The sequence below is a fragment of the Rhipicephalus sanguineus genome, chromosome 2 (genome assembly GCF_013339695.2).
Source record: "Rhipicephalus sanguineus isolate Rsan-2018 chromosome 2, BIME_Rsan_1.4, whole genome shotgun sequence".
NCBI classification, from domain to species: Eukaryota; Metazoa; Arthropoda; class Arachnida; order Ixodida; family Ixodidae; genus Rhipicephalus; species Rhipicephalus sanguineus.
Window position 1 is genome coordinate 124,253,136 of NC_051177.1, and position 19,332 is coordinate 124,272,467.

The 19,332-nt window shown below is 46.2% G+C and overlaps 1 protein-coding gene across 3 annotated transcripts in view; it reads left to right on the top strand.

Annotated features, from left to right (window-relative positions):
- LOC119383627 (DNA damage-regulated autophagy modulator protein 1) overlaps positions 1-19,332 on the top strand; it is a 76,118-nt gene that overhangs the window by 8,386 nt on the left and 48,400 nt on the right. Inside the window, exon 2 of one of the 3 annotated variants that reach the window (XM_049412598.1) lies at positions 733-800. The exons of the other annotated variants lie outside the window; for them this stretch is intronic. Coding sequence (XP_049268555.1) covers positions 733-800 — 68 coding nt within the window. The remainder of the gene's footprint in view (positions 1-732; positions 801-19,332) is intronic. 3 annotated transcript variants of the gene reach the window in all.

The following is a 19,332-nucleotide window of genomic DNA, read 5'->3' on the forward strand; positions in this document are numbered from 1 at the left end:
GTCATTTCACTCGCCTGCCTCTAATATTGTATTTTTTAACCCTTGGCTAAATATACCTGGGACACCCTGTATATAATGGTAGTCTACCACTATCCCTCAAGAGGAAGGTATATAACAGCTGCATCTTACCGGTGCTTACCTAGGGAGCAGAAACCTGGAGGCTTGCGAAGGGGGTTCAACTTAAATTGAGGACGACGCAGAGAGTAACGAAAAATAGAATGATTGGTATAGTAAACGGGACAAGACAGCAGAGCGAGTCAAGGAGCTTTAAAGACTTCTTAGTCGAAATCAAGAAGAAATGGGCACAGGCAAGGCATATAGCGCGAAGGCAAGATAACTGCTGGTCAATAAGAGTAACATCCTGGATTCCAAGAGTAGGCAAGCGCGCGAAGGAGATCGAGAGCTAGGTGGGCAGATGAGATTAGGAAGTGTGTGGGGTTAACGTGGCCGTAGCAAGCACAGGGCCGGCTTGATTGGCGAAACTTGGGAGAAGCCTTCACCCTGCAGTGGGCGTAGTCAGTCTGACGATGATGATGCTGATATACAATAAAAAAATAAAAAAAATCGGGGAGATTGTTTCCTAGTAGGGGAGGTTTCTTACTAAGGTCTCGGAGGTATGGCAGCGTCGCTACCGCCATGTTACTTGATCTCAGAGGCGGTACATGCACGCCCATGTCAGAAAAAGTGAACGCCAGGCGGCACGTACTGAAAGGAATGTATTCTTTATTACAGCGAGGCCGGTGCGGATCCTCCACAGAGCGGGTTCTTCTCGCTTTGCCTTTTTGTTGCGGCCACATTCGGTGAGTCTGTCATGTATGCATGATAAGGTACTATGTAGATAAGGTACGCCAATAATGCTCAGCACGACACTCGCCTTGAAAGGGTAAAGTTGTCACATATACCCTCCCCACTCACAGCACGAAGTTACGAGAGAAATACATACGGATCTCTCAGAAAAGAACGCTTCGTAGAGAGTGAGAGAATAAACGTTTATTTTGAGCAAGCGCGCTGTGCGCCCAAGGTGGGCGGCCTCCTTATTCCAGGTAGCCGCGGGCCTTCGCCATCTCTCGTGCCCGTTGAACCAGGGTTCGCTGATTCTTCAGGTCTGGGTCCGATAACTTGGCCTCCCACTGCTCTTCGGTCAGTGTAGCGGTGCTAGGGTTTTGTTTGCATCCCCACAGCATATGGCATAGAGTGTCCGGGACATCACAGTACTTGCGATGTACGAGTGCTCAGTCGGTGAGATACGGTGAAGTAATATACCGTGAACGTAAGTGTTTGTTTGCAGCCTCCTGAGGGTTACTGCCTCTTCCCTAGTTAGGCTGGGGTGAGCTGGCGGATAAGTTCTTCGGCCTAGCCTGTAGTGCTGTAAGATGTCGCTGTACTTTTGGGTACATCATCTTTCCTCCTAAGTGAGTCCTGTGGAAGGCCCGGTGAACATGAGCTCGGGCGGAAGCGTCGGCTGCCTCATTTCCCATCAGGGACTCGTGACCGGAGTCCAAACGATGTACGTTTCTGGTAGGTTCTTCTTGCTGTAGCTGTAAGTATTTGTAAGGCTTGCCTGGAAATTCTTCCTTTCTGAAAATTTCGTCAAGCTGCTTGTGAATCGGTTAGTATGATTGCTTCCTCAGCACAGGTTGAGATGGCCAGGGCTATGGCTGTTTCTTCAGCCGTATCGATTTCCGTAGTTGAGATGCTAGCTGCCGTTCTCTCTTTTTCTTTACTGTCGACTACGCTCACGGCATGGGCTGGGATTCCTGAATATTTTGCTGCATCAGTGTATCTTGTGTCCGGATTTCGGCCGTAGTCTTGTCGCAGTTTCTCTATTCTAGATTTTCTTCTTCCTAGATGGTAGGTAGGATGCATATTTCCTGGGATGCGGCTTACCGAGATGTACTGTCGAATTGTTGCTGGGATAGGCCTTTTCTCATCACATTGTTGTATGGCTTCAGCATAGCCTAAACTTCGAAGAGCAGCCCGTCCTGTTTCAGTAAGTCTAAGTCGCTCGAGTTGGTTCACTTTGTGTGCTTCCACGAGCTCCTCCCAGGTGTTGTGGAGACCTAAGCGTAGTAGTCGCTGTGTGGAAGCACGTTCAGAGATCCCTATGGCAGTCTTGATGGCCTTTCATATGAGGGTATTCAGTTTTTCAATTTCTGCATTCTTGAGGTCTAAATAAGGGGTCCCATAAGTAATTCTACTAATCATGAGCGCTTGGATGATTTTGATTGTGTCTTCTTCTTTCAAGCCATGCCTTTTGTTGGATACCCGTCGTACCAAGTGCGCGACTTGCGTGACGGTTGCTTGCAGTTTTGGTAAGGTGGCTGCGCCCGATCCGTCTTTGTGGATATGCAGACCAAGGACTCTAAGCGAGTGTACTTTAGGTATTTGTACTCCATTCATCCAAAGCTCTGGTTCTGGGATTTCACCTATTGGTGGTCGTCCTCTTGTTCTAGCTTTTAGTATAAGAAGCTCGGATTTTTCGGGAGCGCATGTGAGCCCACAAGTATTCAGGTAGTTTTCTGTGCGATCCAACGCCTCTTGAAGTGCGTCCTGTTGCATTCCTGGAGAGCCACCGGTTGTCCAGATGGTTAGGTCATCTGCTATATAGGCGTGTCTTATTCCCTCTATTTCTTTCAATATTTTCGGCAGTTTCATCATGGCAATGTTAAAAAGGAGTGGCGAGATAACGGAAGCCTTGAGGCGTTCCTTTGTTGGCCATTCAAACTGGTCCGATTTCAGACTGCCAAGCGCGCACTGTTGCTGTTCTGCCGGTGAGAAAGTTTCGTACGTAGCGGTACGCTCTTTCGCCACAGTGCGTGTCCTGAAGGTTCCTCAGTACCGCCCTATGAGAGACATTGTCAAAGGCTCCTTTCACATCCATGCCAGACTGCGCTCTTGCTGTGCTTGCCTAATTCGATGACATCCTCCTTCAGCTGTATAAAATGTCTTCGCTGATAAATAGTGGCGGAATCCATACATGGTGTCAGGCAAGTAGCGGTTTTCTCTCAATATGCAGTTTCGTCTGTTAAGGCCCATATGCTCATCCAGCTTACCGGCGCAGGATGTCAGGGATATAGGTCGCATATTCCTATTCCCAGTGGTTTGTTCGGGCTTCGGAATCATGACGATGTCAGCATGTTTCCAGATTGCTGGAACGGTCCCACTTTCCCAGCTGTCGTTGATAGTTTTTAGGAGATAGTCTTCCTCTTTCTTGCCTAGGTTGCGGAGTATCTTGTTATTTATGCGGTCTTTACCTGGGCTTGTGTTTCGAGTAAGTTTTGCCAGTGCCCGCTGCCATTTCTCCCAGAGTGAATGGCGATCGAGTTCATCATTTGGTTTTCCTGTGTAATCTAGGTGCAAAGCGAATCGCTGCAGCTTGGGCACCTCCCGTCAGCTTCTCCCTTAATTCTTGCAGGATTTCACTTTCCGAGCCCCCGTAATTGGGAATGAGTTTTGCGAGATTCTTTCTGGAATTTGTTTTTGATTCCGTAGTGCTCAACATTGACTTGAGATGTTCCAGGTTTTACGGTACTTAATGTTCCTTGGAGTCTGTCCACATCTGGTTCCATTTTGCCTTGCTAATTCATCGGCGTATTTGTCGGCTTGCCTGGTTAGCTCCGCTATGCGTTTTTTTTAGGACCCTGTTCCGTTTCTGTTTTCTTCCTCGATCGGATAAGGCTTCTACGAGCTTCCCACCGTGGAGCAGGTGAGGATCCGCACTGGTTTTTTTCAACAGTCAGTTGAATTTCCTTCGTGTACTTCTGTGCTTTTTCTGTCGTGAGTTTGGTCCACTCCTCAAGGTCTTCAATACTTTGTTGAGCCTCTTCTTTTTTTCGGAAAGCAGTCCAGTCCGTGATTTTTTGCTTTACCAATCTTGAGGGGTGCCCTTTTGTAGATTATTTCCGTTTGCACCAGTGGTGGTCGCTTCCCCCAGTTTCTTCGAGTCTCGTCCATTCCACTTGGGATATCCCCGCTGTGAAGGTGAGATCCGGGTTGGTGTCTCTTGATACACTGTTTCCGATTCTTGTAGGGATGTGCGGGTCCGTCCACAATGTTAACTGGTGGTGTTGTGCTGTGTCGTGGACATTGTTTCCTTTTCTTTTCCGTTTTGTGATAACCCCAAGCCGTGTGGTACGCATTGAAATCACACCACCACCACCAGCTTGTGTCCTTTTTGCATACTTCTTCACTTCTCTCAAAGTGCATCGAAGCTTGCGAGAGATTCCCTCGGGGACTATAAATGTTGAGAATGAAAAGGCTCTGATTCGTTTTCTTGCTAGGAAGAATCTCACAAGGTGTGTTCGATGCAGATGTCAATAGGATGCTGTTGTGCAACAAGCAGTTTCTGTATTAGGATTGCCGTGCGTGTCCCTTCCCTCCGCTATAAAGTTTCGTATCCTCTGATCTTGATTGTGCCTGATTGGGTTTCTTGCAGGGCTATAACGTCTGGATTCTCTTGAGTAGTTAGTTGTTATAAACTCTGCCTTTTGGATTGATGGATCTACAATTCCACTGCCATATCTGAGTCTTGTGTGCTTGTCTCGTGTGTTATCCTGGATGTGCTATCCATCTTGACCTTCCTGGTGTCATCATACGTGCTTCTCTACTGGGTACTTTGGCTTCTTTCTGTTTTTGTTCAGATGTCTTCTCCAGAGTTGCCATTCGTGCTCCAATTTCGCCAAAGGTTTTTGTCAACATGGGCGATAAACCCGTCAAGTGGTGTTTAAGTTGGTTTACTGTAGTCGTGAGTGCCTGAATGGCTTGTTGTTGCTGTTGCTGTTGCTGCAGGATAGGTGTTAGGGCTGCTTGGAGCTTGGCATCCTGTTTTTCTTTCTAGTCTCTTTTTCCATATTTTCAAGCTGCTTGGTGAAAGTCTGCTGGTCGTTGCATCTTCTAAGCAATTCATGGTTCACTTGCTTTAAGTTTTCAATTTCCTACGGAGCCTTGCAATTTCGTGTTCCTCGGGCACTTGTGTATGGGTGCTTCGGAGAAGGAGGTGGAGCTGTTTTTTGGCAGCTTCTGCCAACTCACTGCCTTTTTTGACCTTGACCTTGACTTAGATCGGGAGCGGGACCTACCCTCTCGATGGTTTCCTTATTAGGCGTGCTCGCTGTCACTTGTAGTGCCCGAAAGAATGTGTGGGAAGTCCGAGTCTAAGAAAATTAAATTTAGTTGACACCAGTGGCGGATCCAGACGGGGGGTAGGGGCGATCGCCAAATATGACGTCTAAACAAGAGAAGATCATTCATTTACAAATCACAAGACGCAATTTTCTTAATTTCTCATTGCCCTTTGTTTTAATACCGGCCCCTTACAGCATCACTAGGCCAGTAATCCGGTACCCTTCCGTGAGTAGGACAAAAAACGCTTTGATAAACCCATTCGCTCAAGTACAGCAATGCTACGTCGTATACATTCTCGTTCATCTTTTTCTTCTTGAACTGTGAAGAATCGTACAACCAGTACAACTGGTAGCATTTCCAGTTAAGGACGCAACTGGGACTGCTTGCTTCCAGTTTAATTGGTTAGGGTTTCCAACTGGGACCAGCTGCTTCCAGTTCAACTGGTCATGGTTCCCGTTGGTGGCCAGTTGAGTTGTAACTGGAACCAGCTGCTAACTGGAACCAGTTGCAACTGGAATCAACTGGGACCAGTTGAGTTGTAACTGGTACCAGCTGCTAACTGGAGCCAGTTGCAACTGGAATCAACTGGGACTAGTTAGTTCCCAACTGGTACCAGTTGATCCCAGTTAATACGAGTTGAAACCAGGTGGATTCCCAGTTACACATTTTCACCTGGGTTTGCTGTAACAAACTTCAGCGCCGGCAATGCCCTCTCCACTTTGGCCTGCGTAACAGGCGTGCAAAAGTCCACTAGCATTAATATAAACATCTCTGGTGTCCACAGTTTTCATTTTTCGCACAATTTCAACATTTCTTTGCTTTGGAATTTCTGCCTGAGGTACGCGCTAATACCTACTTTACCCTGAGATATGCTCACATTGCATTGCATGTGGGGACACTTGATTTCTAAAAGGCACGTTTCTCCAGAGAGACAGAACCTGCCGTCAGGGCTGCCACACAGCCAAGGCTGATCTCGGTGTATGAACAAACCCATCTGGAAAATACAATTATCTCACAAGTAGGCACTACAAGAACTGAATGATTACTCTAGCTTGTCACTGGTAATGACATGATGCTAGCCTCCACAGTATACCTCCCACAGTTTAGTTAAAGTTTCATCATCTTAAAAGAAAAACATCTGAGCCATGTTGCAGTTAAGTTTTAGTGTTGTGATCTTGCAATGTTGTTTTTTTTCTTCGGAGGTTTTGCCTCTGAAGTGTTCAGCTGAGCAGCTGAATTTTATGGCCTCACCTCCACAACTTCAACACCTAGTAGGTGCTCAAACTTCATCCGAGCCTGGGGTTCTGTACGGAGTCCTGCAGTCGAAAAAATAACATGAAAAAAAAAACTTTCAACTTGGTATTGTACAGTTGGAATACACAGCACTAAAAACAAGAATGAAATAGTACATGGCTTTTGTTCTGTCATTGTTTTTAAGGTCTGTGTGTTTCACTAGAAAAACCTAGTACTATGTACTCACCGTATGCCGTGGCCTCTGTAGAAAATGGCCTTGAGTACAGGATGGCCCTGGCAACTTCATCGGGGCTTTGTCGGGCGTGGAGTATTGTGCGGCTTGTGGTACTGCTTATTCGAAACTTGTTTTCTTTGTGCTACCTAAGTTAGAGTAATATACCTAATGTGTGAAGCGTAAAGAATAAACACATGTAAAGAGCAACAACGTTCTCTGTCACTATTGTTTCCATACTTTACACAGCTTGACTGGCCCATGGTGGCCCTACATAGGTCTGACGGTGACTCACAGACAATATTCCTTTGGTAAAACTCCTGCTTTTGCGTCATGAGTTGTATATAATCTTTTACTGCTACATGTTGCTTCGGGTAGGTGCCTGACATCTGCAGCACATGCAAAGTCTTGCAAGGCGCTGGAAGTAGCCGAGTAACTTTTTCAAGCTGTCAAACCCGCCTGGCTTCTTCTGCTTCAATGCAGATTAAATCTGCATCTCTCCTTGTCATCTCTTCCAGTGTCTCCTTAAATGGCGAAAGTATACCCGGGAAGTACTTCAATGCATAAAATGGGGACAGCTCTGCAGGCTGTTTGTTTCCCACAAAGGGGCTCTTGTAGTGTGGGAGCAAGGATGACAAAATTCACTGCATATTAAAGGCCAACTCCGGCGATTTTTTGGCCATGTCAAAGTAATGGTGCTTTTATGTTCCTGAGACGCTCCTGTTACGGACCCGATAGCAGAAATACTCGGCAAATTGGAGAATAATTTTAAATAGCAAAAAAGCGCAACACCGAAATCGAAACTCAACCGAGTGTACTGTCTATGTATGACGTAGACGTTGTTACGAACGAACCCGAAGTCGTGCAAGGCATGCCGGTCACGCCGGCGCGGAGTATGAAAACTGTGACAGCCGGGACGAGCAGCGAAGCGCCGGCCAAACCAACGCTGTCTGTCGCCTTGTGCACAGCAGACGCTCGCTGTAGCGGCCGAAGCGCCGAAGTTAGCGGTGCCCTCGGCTGCGTCACTTCCGCCGTCTTCCCAATACTGACGTCACAGACGCAATGTTGCCAATAATTATAGGAAGCCAGGAGGGCGTTTGCAGACAATCTTTAAACTTCATTTGCAAACAATCTGCGCATGTCTCAAGCCTGTAATTTGGCATAAATGACGGAAACGTGCAAAGGAACGTACCTAGCGAATTTCATTGAGATCCATCGACCTCGAAAAATCGCCGGAGTTGGCCTTAAGGAACAGCCAATCAGTTTTCTCAGCACAGAACCACATAAAAACGGTGACAGCTATAAAGGCGATAGCCAGAGAAAAGATGCATTAAGAGATCACTATAGTTGCAAGGATGACTTGAGATAACAGATGTTTCATGCAAGCAATATTAGCAGCACACATGCGATGTAACAGCAATACAACCAAGTGCATCATACTTCCAAACACTTCTTCAACGCTGGCCTTGTCATTTAGGCGCGGCTTCCCTCGTGGCTCTCCCCATGCCTGTGGTGCACTCGTGCAGGATTCATGCTCGAATTAATTCAAATACAAATCAACTGCAGCGCAATGCTTGTAATTGCCCAGGCTACCGTAACGGCACGAGCATTTGCCACTTTCAGTTGTTCGGGGTTCAGTCGTCGGCTGCGAATCTGGATTAGAGAACAGCAAGCACCTTAGGCATAATGTGAGACCAAACAAAATAAATGTGAAGTCGGCCCGCAACAAACATTTATTGAACGACGGCAACGGTCGGTTAATGCATTTCTCAAGCCTCGTGCTATTGCGCATGCAACAAAGCATACTTAAGCAACATTGTTTTGTTTACTTACATTGAAATAAACTTCGTATGTGTGTTTGCTTTGCTCCGATAGGCATTTTGCGGAGATCGCAGCCTCGTCAACTTCCTGGACACCGAACACATGGTTATTGTCCAGCAAGCGGCGTCCTTTCCGCATAGCGACGGCCGAAAATAGTCGTCGAGGCCTTCGACAGGCTTTAAACCGCAGTGCACAACCCGCGACATCGCGTGTAGCTTGCGCGCTGTCTGCAGGTGCTGCTGAGTGAAAAAGTTCCCGAGCAAATACAGTTGGTGCGCGGTGCAACCTTGATTCGGAACTGTCACGTCGCAAGAAGACGAGACGATTGGAAGCAACCGCGGAAAGAAGGGCTCGAAGGCCGCCGACACGCGGCGGAGCGCCTGTGTGATTGGCGACACCTCCGTTGGTGGCGTAGATGTCAGCGCGCTGGTGGCGCCACCCGACGATTGTTGGTTCCCTATGGCATGTTGCTGGGCTAATTCACAGATTCAGTTGACACGTTTAAACTGCGTGAAGAAGACAACTCGTTAGAAACATAGAACACGCATGCATACGAAGCGCAGTGTGTGTGTTCTATATTTCTAACGTCTTGTCTTCTTCGCGCAGTGTAAACGTGTCAACTGCCCTTGCCTCGCACTTAATTTGGCCTTGCAATCTCATTGTTAATTGTTAGGTTGGTCTTCAGGCGACTTTCATCTCGTGATGTTGTGCCTTTGGAGATACGCATGTCACGTGCTTCGTGCAGAATGGTTTAGCAACTTGAATAGTTGTCAATGACGAGCCAGCCACCTGCTTACCCAGCACAAACGTATCCGAGTGCAATGCACGGACACTGTTTGCAGTGAACAACATGGCGTTTTCCACCGTGGCCTCGCGTGAACGTGAGTCAAGTGAACATGAAGTAAACTACACGCCGTCTTCGTCGTGAAGTCCGTGGAGGGCCCGGCGCCTCCCAGGCACGTTGATTTCCATCAACGAAGCGACAGTGACGGACGCACGAACGTCATTGCCACTCGTAGATTCGTCAACATCTCTCGCCTCTGCAACCTCCCCACGTGCCTTATCTCGCTGAGGGACTTTGTCATCGCTCTTCCTTTCTTGCTCGTTCCTCTTGGGAGTTGGCTGCTTGCTCAGGGAAGCTGGCAGATTCGTCAAATTGTAGGGACTGTGTCCGCAGTGCGCGTAGGCTTCCAGCGTGGATTGCAAAATCTCTCACCATTGATACGGTGTTTTTCTCGCGTGGATCTCCGTTCCGGGTCTCGAGGTGTCTTGAATAGCGACAGCTTCTTCGCGCTGTTAGTTCGCGCATAGCCTGTGCTACACCCTGGAGCGTTGCAGTGATTAAGACGTTGCTTTGCGCTTATTGACGCAAGTGACCAGGTTCACATGACCACACCCGCGAAACACAACCACACAGATCATAAAGCCACGAAACACACCTCTGAAATGCAACGGTTGTGCTCGCGGTGACACGCGAAGCAAGGCGGGGCCCTCTCCGCTCTCTGCACTGAGTTTTTCTAGTTCACTATACCCTTGTTATGCCTAAAGTCACTGGAATGGGAAAAGCACTGCGACTGTTCGGCCAGCCGCCATATTTGGTCCAGCGCGGCCGAAGCTGCGGTGGACCAAATATGGCGTAGAATAACACATGTTTACGAATTGCGAGTGCTTTCTTACACGTCAACCATTTTAGTTCACATCATACCACGTATCTAATGCAAAAAAATATTTAATGAGTATTTACCTATTAGTACGGGAAAATGTTCGTGCTCCACTCAAGCCAAATTAAGCCTTGGCGTTGTTTAATTCATGTCAAACAACTGTCGGTTTAAAGTGATAGTGAATCAGATACGCAAGGTAAGCATGTAAGGAACATAATGCAACAAATAATCTAGGTAGCCTATTTAAATTAGACTTCTTTCGTTTTAGCTTTGTGAACCTGATTACATTGTATACCTTAGCATCTGTAGAGTCGCAGACACCCTTTTTCCTTCCCTGTACAAGGACCTGTGACAGCGTTCCCACGCAGGCTGTTTTTTCGCGCTGTGGTCCGCACTCCATATTTTTATAAATGGCATAGCTGTGGCAAGCCTGCAGTTTTAGGAGAGAAGCTTCTTTAGGAACCTTAAATGTGTGTGTCCAATATCTGTAATGTAAAAAACAACAAGTGAATTTTTGTCATGCCCCGTCGAGCCATCTGGAGAGGCAACATTTAATGAGAGGTGTGCATCAAGCGAACAGGCAACTTACACTCGCAGTAGGTAGTTTTCATTGCACAAATATAGCCACAAAAATAAAATAATACAAGGTAACGAAACACGATTCACACAATAATGAACCATTTAGGAGGCATACATCTAGAGTACACCTGATATTCACACAAAGAAAGAAAAGCAAGTCACGCACATCTACCGCGAAAACCACCGCCAAGTGAAGCAACAGCAGCAAATCAAATTCACCATTCAAAGAGACACCTAATCAAAACATCCACCGCACCCAGAGCACCACACGAACATCGCAGACTTTGACCGCAGCCGCAGCTAGCAGCATCCGCCCACGAAAACAGTCACAATACATCCTTAGCTATCCCCCCACTAGACTTAAAACACTTCCTGAAAAGAAAGCTCAGAGCCTTTTGGCAGACCACATGGGATATGCATACACGAAATAAGCTACACGTTGTCAAACCGCATCTAGGTAATTGGCCGCCAATATCAAAATCACGCCACACAGAAGTTACACTCTGCAGACTTAGGATCGGTCACACATACAGTACACACACACACCTTCTGTCCGGTGGCGAACCACCTTTGTGTGATAGATTGTGGGCAGCCACTCACTGTCCTTCACGTCCTCATCCAGTGCAAGGAACTCGATGCTATCAGAAAAAAACACTTTCATTACCCTACCGACAGCAATTTCCACTTCATCCTTCAATGTTCATCGGTAGGGACCCGCTTTTTACATATCAGTCACTGTCTGCTTTTTTAAACAATGTACAGAGTTTTCATGTCATATATCAAGGTGAAACGTAGCACGGCCTCTAAGCGGAGGTCGCTGCTGCGGGGAATACATTAAAGACAGCACTTGCCTCGCGGCCCTTGGACTCAAGGGCATTGACGAGGCATTCGTGCTGATGTCATATCTTCAGTTTTATTGGTGCGACCACTTGTCATTCATTCCACTACACATATTTCACGTCACTCTCATGATTTTAATATATATATATATGTTTTACCCGCCTTTAGCGCGAGGAATTTTAAAGCCCCTATACAGCTACTTAGCGCAACCATTGTTCCCATCCTTTGTCCCGTGAACTGGCGCTCTTTGGCCATCAATTGGCCCTTGCGCCAATAAACACCACATATCATCATCACCGCAGCCGCACTCTGTTTAGGTGGAACAATTGCCGGCCATGCAGGCTTGGCGAACCCCGCCTGCTGCAACACCACCACCACCACCACCTACGGGAAAATATTATTGCGTTAGGGTGCCTAGAGCGAATTGCTCGTTGCTGGGTGGTGGCAAAGGGGGGCGCGAAAAGTAAGGTTTGCGTTTTTTTCTTTAGCGAAAATGATTATTAACTTGCCCTAAGACCACTTCAGGGCCATATTTGGATGAAACTCCTTCAAAAAATATCTTCCCATACTTAATTATTAATGCTTTTCGTGTTACCATCTTTAACTGCGTACTTACCCTGATTTTCTTCCATCAAGCAACGAAATTTATGGTTAGTAGAGTTGGTTCCAATAATGTACAGGTGGCTCGAGTATAACCTTTGTACGAGAATATTAATAGCGTTGCGGGGCTAGTAAATATTGAATAATTTACCATTCGCCGAAATGGGTTGAGATGTTGGGTATGAGGAAGTTATGAATCTACAAGAACCACATGTCCATGTTGCGCAATAAATAGTTTATTCACCTCACCTAGAACGAGCAATATCCAATCGGGCAATCAAGTTTTGCACACTGCAGATTCATAGCTCCTCCCACGTTCCAAGTGTCTGCGCATCGCGCTACGTACAGGAAATTCCCTTGGTCGGGTTTTATGTGTTTCCACGTGTGTGTTGCAATCCTTTGAGCCCGTCTGGCAAGTTGCCATTACTCCTTCAGTTCGCTGAAGGCTTCCACTTCACTCTTCACCATATGCAGTAAGAAAACGTTTTTAAGTTTACTGGCTGCAATAGTAACGAAATCACTTGCGCACTGAATGACCTCGATGGCGGGTGATCGCAGGTTATGTAGTGTGGTTTGGTGTTTGACAACGCCACCTACGCCGTCGCAAGCATTTTTGCCGTGCCCCGTTGCCGAAAAAAGCCACTTGGGTTTCTGAAGCTAACTGCATTGCAACTCGTGTAGTTGGAAGCGGTTCTTAAAATGGGCAGCTTCTCCATCACTCACAAGTGTTAGTTTCCTGTAAATTGGAGCATAATCTTCAATGTGATCCTTGATTTTTCTCGGTGCCAAGCAAGCATGCACAGAGTCGTGGCAAACGTCATCGCTAATTATTGCGTAGTTCCATGTCGACGTTCTTGTCGATACAACGCAAGTAAATATGCTAACTTGCGCACTTCGCCAATGCTAGGATTGTACTTCATCTGGGAGTATGACTTTGCCAAATATTGGTCCATCGAAGTTGAAAACAATAGAACCCTTTTCACAACACTCTTTCATCGTGTATGGCATTTGCTTGCGTGCGCCTCAGGTAGTTATTAGGGATATATTCGATGGTCACATTTTGAAATTCCTTTAGGAATGCTGGAGGCATCATAGTCTTCTTTATTAGTTCACCTGATTCTCAAGTAGCAACTACAATTTCTTCGTCCGGTGCTATGCCAAGAGTTCCCAGGCTGAGACCATTCTTCAGAGGACATTGCTAGCACTCGCCTAAGAAGCATTTGGTGCTAGGCTGCGTGAAGACGCAGAGTGCCTGATCGTCACTTGACATCAGACCCCGACGCATTTTTTATTCCAACAAGGCACAGTTTGAAATTTGCACAATATGCACATACACACACCTCCCGATGCAGTGAGCATTTGACCTATTCTGGGCGCAAAGAAATGAACTTTGTCAGACCAACCGCTGACAGCAGATTAGCAAGTTTGTAGACTGATGATGTCTCTCGTAGTGACTGCGTCATGAAACGCTTCGCAATGAATTCAGTTTTTCCATTGATGCGCACGCGCACCACATTTTTCTTATTTGGAATCTGAATTGAACAGTCCAGCTCATCCTTTGTGTAATATTCAAGGATTTTCTTGGTGTCTGTTTCACTAAATTTTTCTCTGCAGTATGGCTCCAAAAGGCTCCACACACTTTGCTCTGCAGCTGTCTTCCTGGCCTTTAGAATCGCTTGCTTCGTTTCCTCTGGAATGATGCTTTGCACGTCTTTTATTGTTAGGCTCAGAGGTATCAAGTACAGCAGACGGCAACGCTCTCGATGTGCACTTGATGTACGCTGTGTTTTGGTTCTTTTAGCTGGCAGAGGTGCAGCAACTGAATTGGGATGAAATGTCTTTCACGACGTATGCTGTGCGAATTCCGGAGCGAATGTTTCTTACAGCAGGCTGCAGCTCTAGTAATTTCATCTGTCTTGCGCTTTACGTAGCAGAGTCCTGTTCTCTTCTTTTACACTCCGAGGAAGCTTTAGTGCTCAGTGACACTTTTCTTACATTACTGAGCACTGGACACTTATCACACCTAATCCTCCAAATGTCTGTGTAGGTTTCTTGGCTGCAGCTCATGTTCAGAAGAATTTCTTGTGCCGTTCCACGTGTCCTGAAAGTGCGTGATGACAACGTTCAATACCAATGCCGAACGTGCTTGCATGTGATACTGACTACAATGCTAATAGGTCCAAGAAGTTTTCATAAACCTCAACTTCTCTTGGTATTAGTTATAATTGGTGCAGTTTCTAGCACTCAACATGACCATAACGAACACATTTTGCAGCACTGATGATGTTTTTTCTCTCAGTAAAGTGTGTCGTAAGAATTCACATTTGTGGTATCACGTATGCCTCTCAGGCTTTTACGTCAATACACGTACAATACACATGGCAATACACGGGCACCGACACAAGTTTTGCGAGTGGAGAAATTGCTGATGATTGAAATTACTGCCTACTAGGGAGAGGCAGAAATGAAGGCTTAGCTTCCAAAATGTAGCCTTTCGAGCAACTGGTAAGCCACCTGGTTGATGCCTACTAATGACAAAACACAAAAGTGAGGACTACAGCCATCAGTGCACCATATGCCATATAGCTGCGTATTCATTAGGCTTCCACCACACCCGACGTGCTATATATATTGGACTGGTTCATTCTTGCACAAGCAACGAGATACAACCACCTGGATCGGTGCAGCTGCATGCAGCTGACCGTTTCCGCACACTGTGTATAAGGAAGGTGGTGACGGTGCAACCGCCTGAAAGAAATGCATACACATCACCTGAAAAGGCTCTGACACAGGCAGTGGTTGATGACACGCTGCAGAACACAAACATGGCGTGTGCAAACTTTTAAAACACTAGGCTACCGTAAGGTAGCAGTTAGTCTTACATCACACACATCGAGTTGTTACAAAACAAATTGCACCAGTATTGAAGAAGCGCACGTGTGTCACCGCAAAAAAGAATATGTTGCATAGTTCTCCCTCCTTAGCATTTATACTAATCCAATAGCTTTGGTATTTTATCCTGACGGCAAACAAAATAGTCACTGAGCAATTAAAAGACAGTACTACTTCACATTTGGAATTTCGCTTCTATCGTGATAACTGACCAGGCAACACTTTTCACTACTGACTATGCTGAAGGCAATAGTAGTGCCAAAAGGGCAAACTCAAATCTTAGTAGTTGGACGCAGTGTAGGAAGCGCATGCTTTAAGGGTCTGGGCAGAGCACTTTTTTTTTTTGCCATGGCACAAGCCCTTCAGGAGATTGGAAAGTATGCCTTGAAGGCGTCTCTCACTGACTTGGCTTTGACTCTGTAATTGTTATTGCCAAGAGACCTGGCATCTTTAACAGACCTCCAGTGTTACTTCGCCCGATCTCCAACTGCCTGGAAGGATTTCACCATTCTTCCCAACCCTTTCAACATCCCGTCAGAACAGTACTGAAAAAAAACGTCTGCTCACCATGAAGTGTGTCTGAGAAAGTTGTGCAAAATAACTGTTGCCCACACAATGAGGTCAACAGTGTAAGGAGGCGCTCTGATATCTTGACGGAGAATGCGCCACCTATTAGCAAGAGCCAAACGTGTTCTCGATGGTGCGCCTAGCGCGACTCAACCTGTAGTAAACACCCTGCGGTCATCATCGATCTGTGAACCAGGGTATGGTCCATGAGATTTTCCTCCAAAGGAAATGCCTCATCCCCAACAAGTACGTAGCAACTTGATTGAAGCACCTGGAAACATTGCTTGGAGATGGAATACTGACTGAGCCGTGATTGTCTAAATCCTTTCTCATGCTGCAATCACCAAAAAGGCCTGCTTCACCACGTGATCTGCACTCTCCTATATTAACCAAAGTGAAACGGTACTTTTGCACATCACAAACTGCAAGGAGAATGTGCTAAAAGACCCTATAACAACAGAAAATAGAACCTGATTGCGGTGGAGTTTCAATGTAAACATGCTTCCCAACGAGTGCGCCAATGCGTTGAGAAAGTGCCATAGTTCCTCGAAGTCTTGGGTTATGTGACTGCACTTTACCGTGTTGGTGTTGGAGGTAAAGTGGTCTCAAACACTTTACCTCCTCAAGGCCAGGCAGGTTTGGGGAAAAATGTTGGAGCTGTGCTATCACAGATGTGGTACGATTTAGCAATTACTTTCATACTGAGCGATGTGGCAGGAACCTGCGAAGGAAATTAATTATGGTAAAATATGTAGAAACTAGAGCAAGCTTCAAACCGGGCCCCATTCGCACCTACTAGTGGCCACTGAATGTTTCATTGTTTAACTGTACAAAGTCTTAGCAACCCAAGTTTAGACAAAATTCCTTGTTGCCTTCTCTGACATTGTGATTATTTGAAACCTGTAATAATTATGTTTATGTTTGCTTTGTTTTCCCTTTCTTGCCCTCACCCTGCTTGGACCTGTATAATGTCCGCAGTATTGAATAAATACAGAAAGAAAATGGAGTGAATAAAATGTAAATCCCCTGGAATCTTGCAGGTGAAATAAAACAACAGAAAACATGTTACTTTTAAATATATGTAGTAAACCATAGAGAATAGCTAAATACACAAAACATGCAGATCACAGTGCAGGTAAAAATTTTTTGGAGGAGTGTTTTCTTTCGAGCGTTCTTGACAAAGCAACTGGCCATAATGTCGATATCCAGTCATATACATGAAGGCAAATGTGTACATGTATAACTATGTCGAACCTCGAATGAAGAGATGAGGTTGCATGCAAGTGGCTTATCTGGAGTAGAAGAAGCGGCATGTGGGGTGCTTAGAGGCTGGTGTCCACCTGAAGGCAAATGGGTACATGTAATACCTGTGTCGACCTCGAATGAGGAGATAAGGTGGCACGGCAAATAGCTTACCTTCGTGTGAGGAGTTGCAGCAGGCATGTCTGCTCAATTGTGGGAACTGATGTTGATGCATCTTCCTGCTCTCGGCATTCAAGAATAACAACTGACGACCCATTTTCCACGGCGGTGATAAACTGGTTTACCGCCGCGTCATCAGCTTCAAATCTAGACATTGGCTGCTCAACAATACGTGAGGGAATTGCTGCAATGCTTTCGCTGCTTTTTCTCTTATTTTGAATCTCGGACAATATTCTTGGTCCTGCACTGGTCTGCACATCATACACAGCTGTAGTCCCAAGCATGTCATCAGATGATGCTGCAACTCTGTAGGTCTTAGAATAGGACTTAGTCCAGCGTTCGGCGACACCAGACACAGAAAATGCTGGTAAACCTTCCACTCTTCGCATGTAAAACGTGTGTGCAGGGCATTCCGAGAGCTATATGTGTGGGGAATGTGCAACTGTCAGTTGTTGATGCCATTGAAGGGGAAACTTGATCTATATTTTCAGAAGCTTTCAGTTGCTCACGCACCCTCTTAAAGCAGTATCGTGTGAGAAGCTGTGCAAACTTGCTCTCATCGTCTGTTTAGGTTCAATATTGCAGGTGCTTTCAACAAGGGCTCCACAGCCCGCTGGTCCCTTTCAATACAAAAGCTGGTCATTAATGCCATCAGGTCGCTGAAAAGCCGGGGCAGACTCATATTTAGAAATGACTTGCAACACTTTTTGATTGATACATTCAACCCTGTTGTTAGTTCTATTACGTAAGGTCAGTGACCTTTGCATGCCTGAAGCCCACTCGTATCTGATTGATGCCAATTTTTCATGAAATATTCCATCACCTTAGGACACTCCATATCTTCAATGCTCTGCAGCAGCTGTGAATATTGTTCATTTGTTCTTGCATAACACATTGATTGCACCTTTTCTAAGATTGAATTTCTGGCGTCGGGTGTAATAGACATTTTTTGGGGTGTTATTTGCCTACTGAAAGTTCGCAGGACATGGAAAAGGCGAAGATAAAAATTTGCTTTGGGAAATATTTCTGCAAGAATTTGTTCTAGGTAAAATCCTTATCTGTCATCACTGCTGACGTTCTCAGCATGTTTTCTTCTCCAGAGTTCACAACAAATCTGCGACAAAGTGACCGCACAGTGTTCTCATCTTCTGATACACACATGAAGCCAGCAGCCTCCGTATAGCCATTGGAATCCTCCACTCAGATAAAGTGGAGCGGCAACGTTCTGTCATTTATCTTGTGGATTTTATTGACGAAGACTATTTCAGGATAACTTTTAAACGCGCTTCTCATGTCCTCATCTTGAAAAAAATATTCCAATGAGCTGGTATCTTCTTCACCGGCCAAAATGTCTAGAGTCCCTCCGGCCTTCTTGGCAATGGCTGCTATGGATTGCAGTGTTTCACTTTGATGTGATTCCTTGCTTGTGGCTGCTGATCTCTGCACATTACGGAGATCTCGAAGTAGCACAACCTTGCCACTGCTCCGCAGGTTTGTTTGAATGAGCTCCCCGCAGGGCGTCTGCACAAGAAGGCGTTTGGTGTGTAGCGACATCACGGACCCGAGCTAACGGGGGGTTTCGACCCCCTCCCACGCCTAGCCGTGCGTGGCTTTGCCGTGTCCGGGGAAAAGGGGATCCTGGGGGTTGAGCCGACCCCGGGTGTTTGGACCTTTATGGCCCCCCGGCAGAGGCAACACACCCCTTTGGCCCCGGCTTCACGTAGACGGCACCCCTGGGCTGACCCACCCAGGGGAAATCGGCAGTCGCCTTTTCCTGTCTCTCTCTCTCCCCTCACATCTTCGTCTTTTCTCCCACTTTTCATCTTTCCTGTCTTCTCCTCACTTCTATTTACTTCCGTTTTCCTGGCGGCGAGGGTTAACCTGTGTGTGTGCCCTCTCTTGGGCACATTATATTTGGTTATAGTGGCTGTGTACAGCTGACGTTGGCATGCCTTATATACATCTAAGTGCTGTCGCGTCCCCATGTTGGCTCCATGGTGGGCGGCTGGCATAGCTGCCGAATTGATACATAATTTATGGCTTCCGCTTCCTTCCCCCGACTGCATGATCGTCCTCTCTCACAAGAGAGGGCGCACCGAAGACACCATTTTTCAGAAACCAAAAGAAATTTTCCCACGATTCCACATAATCCATTGCGAAAAGCTTGAAAAGAACGCAAGAACGATTTCTCCTTTTGTTGTCTCAAGATGCCTGACCGATACACTTGGCCAAGGTTATAAGGTGACAAGAATGGCTAGTGGTGACCTTCTCCTTGAAATTCAAAACAAGACACAGTTCGAAAATCTCTCCAAACTCGTCTCTTTTGTAACGACCCTCTTTCTGTCACAACCGCACCGTTCC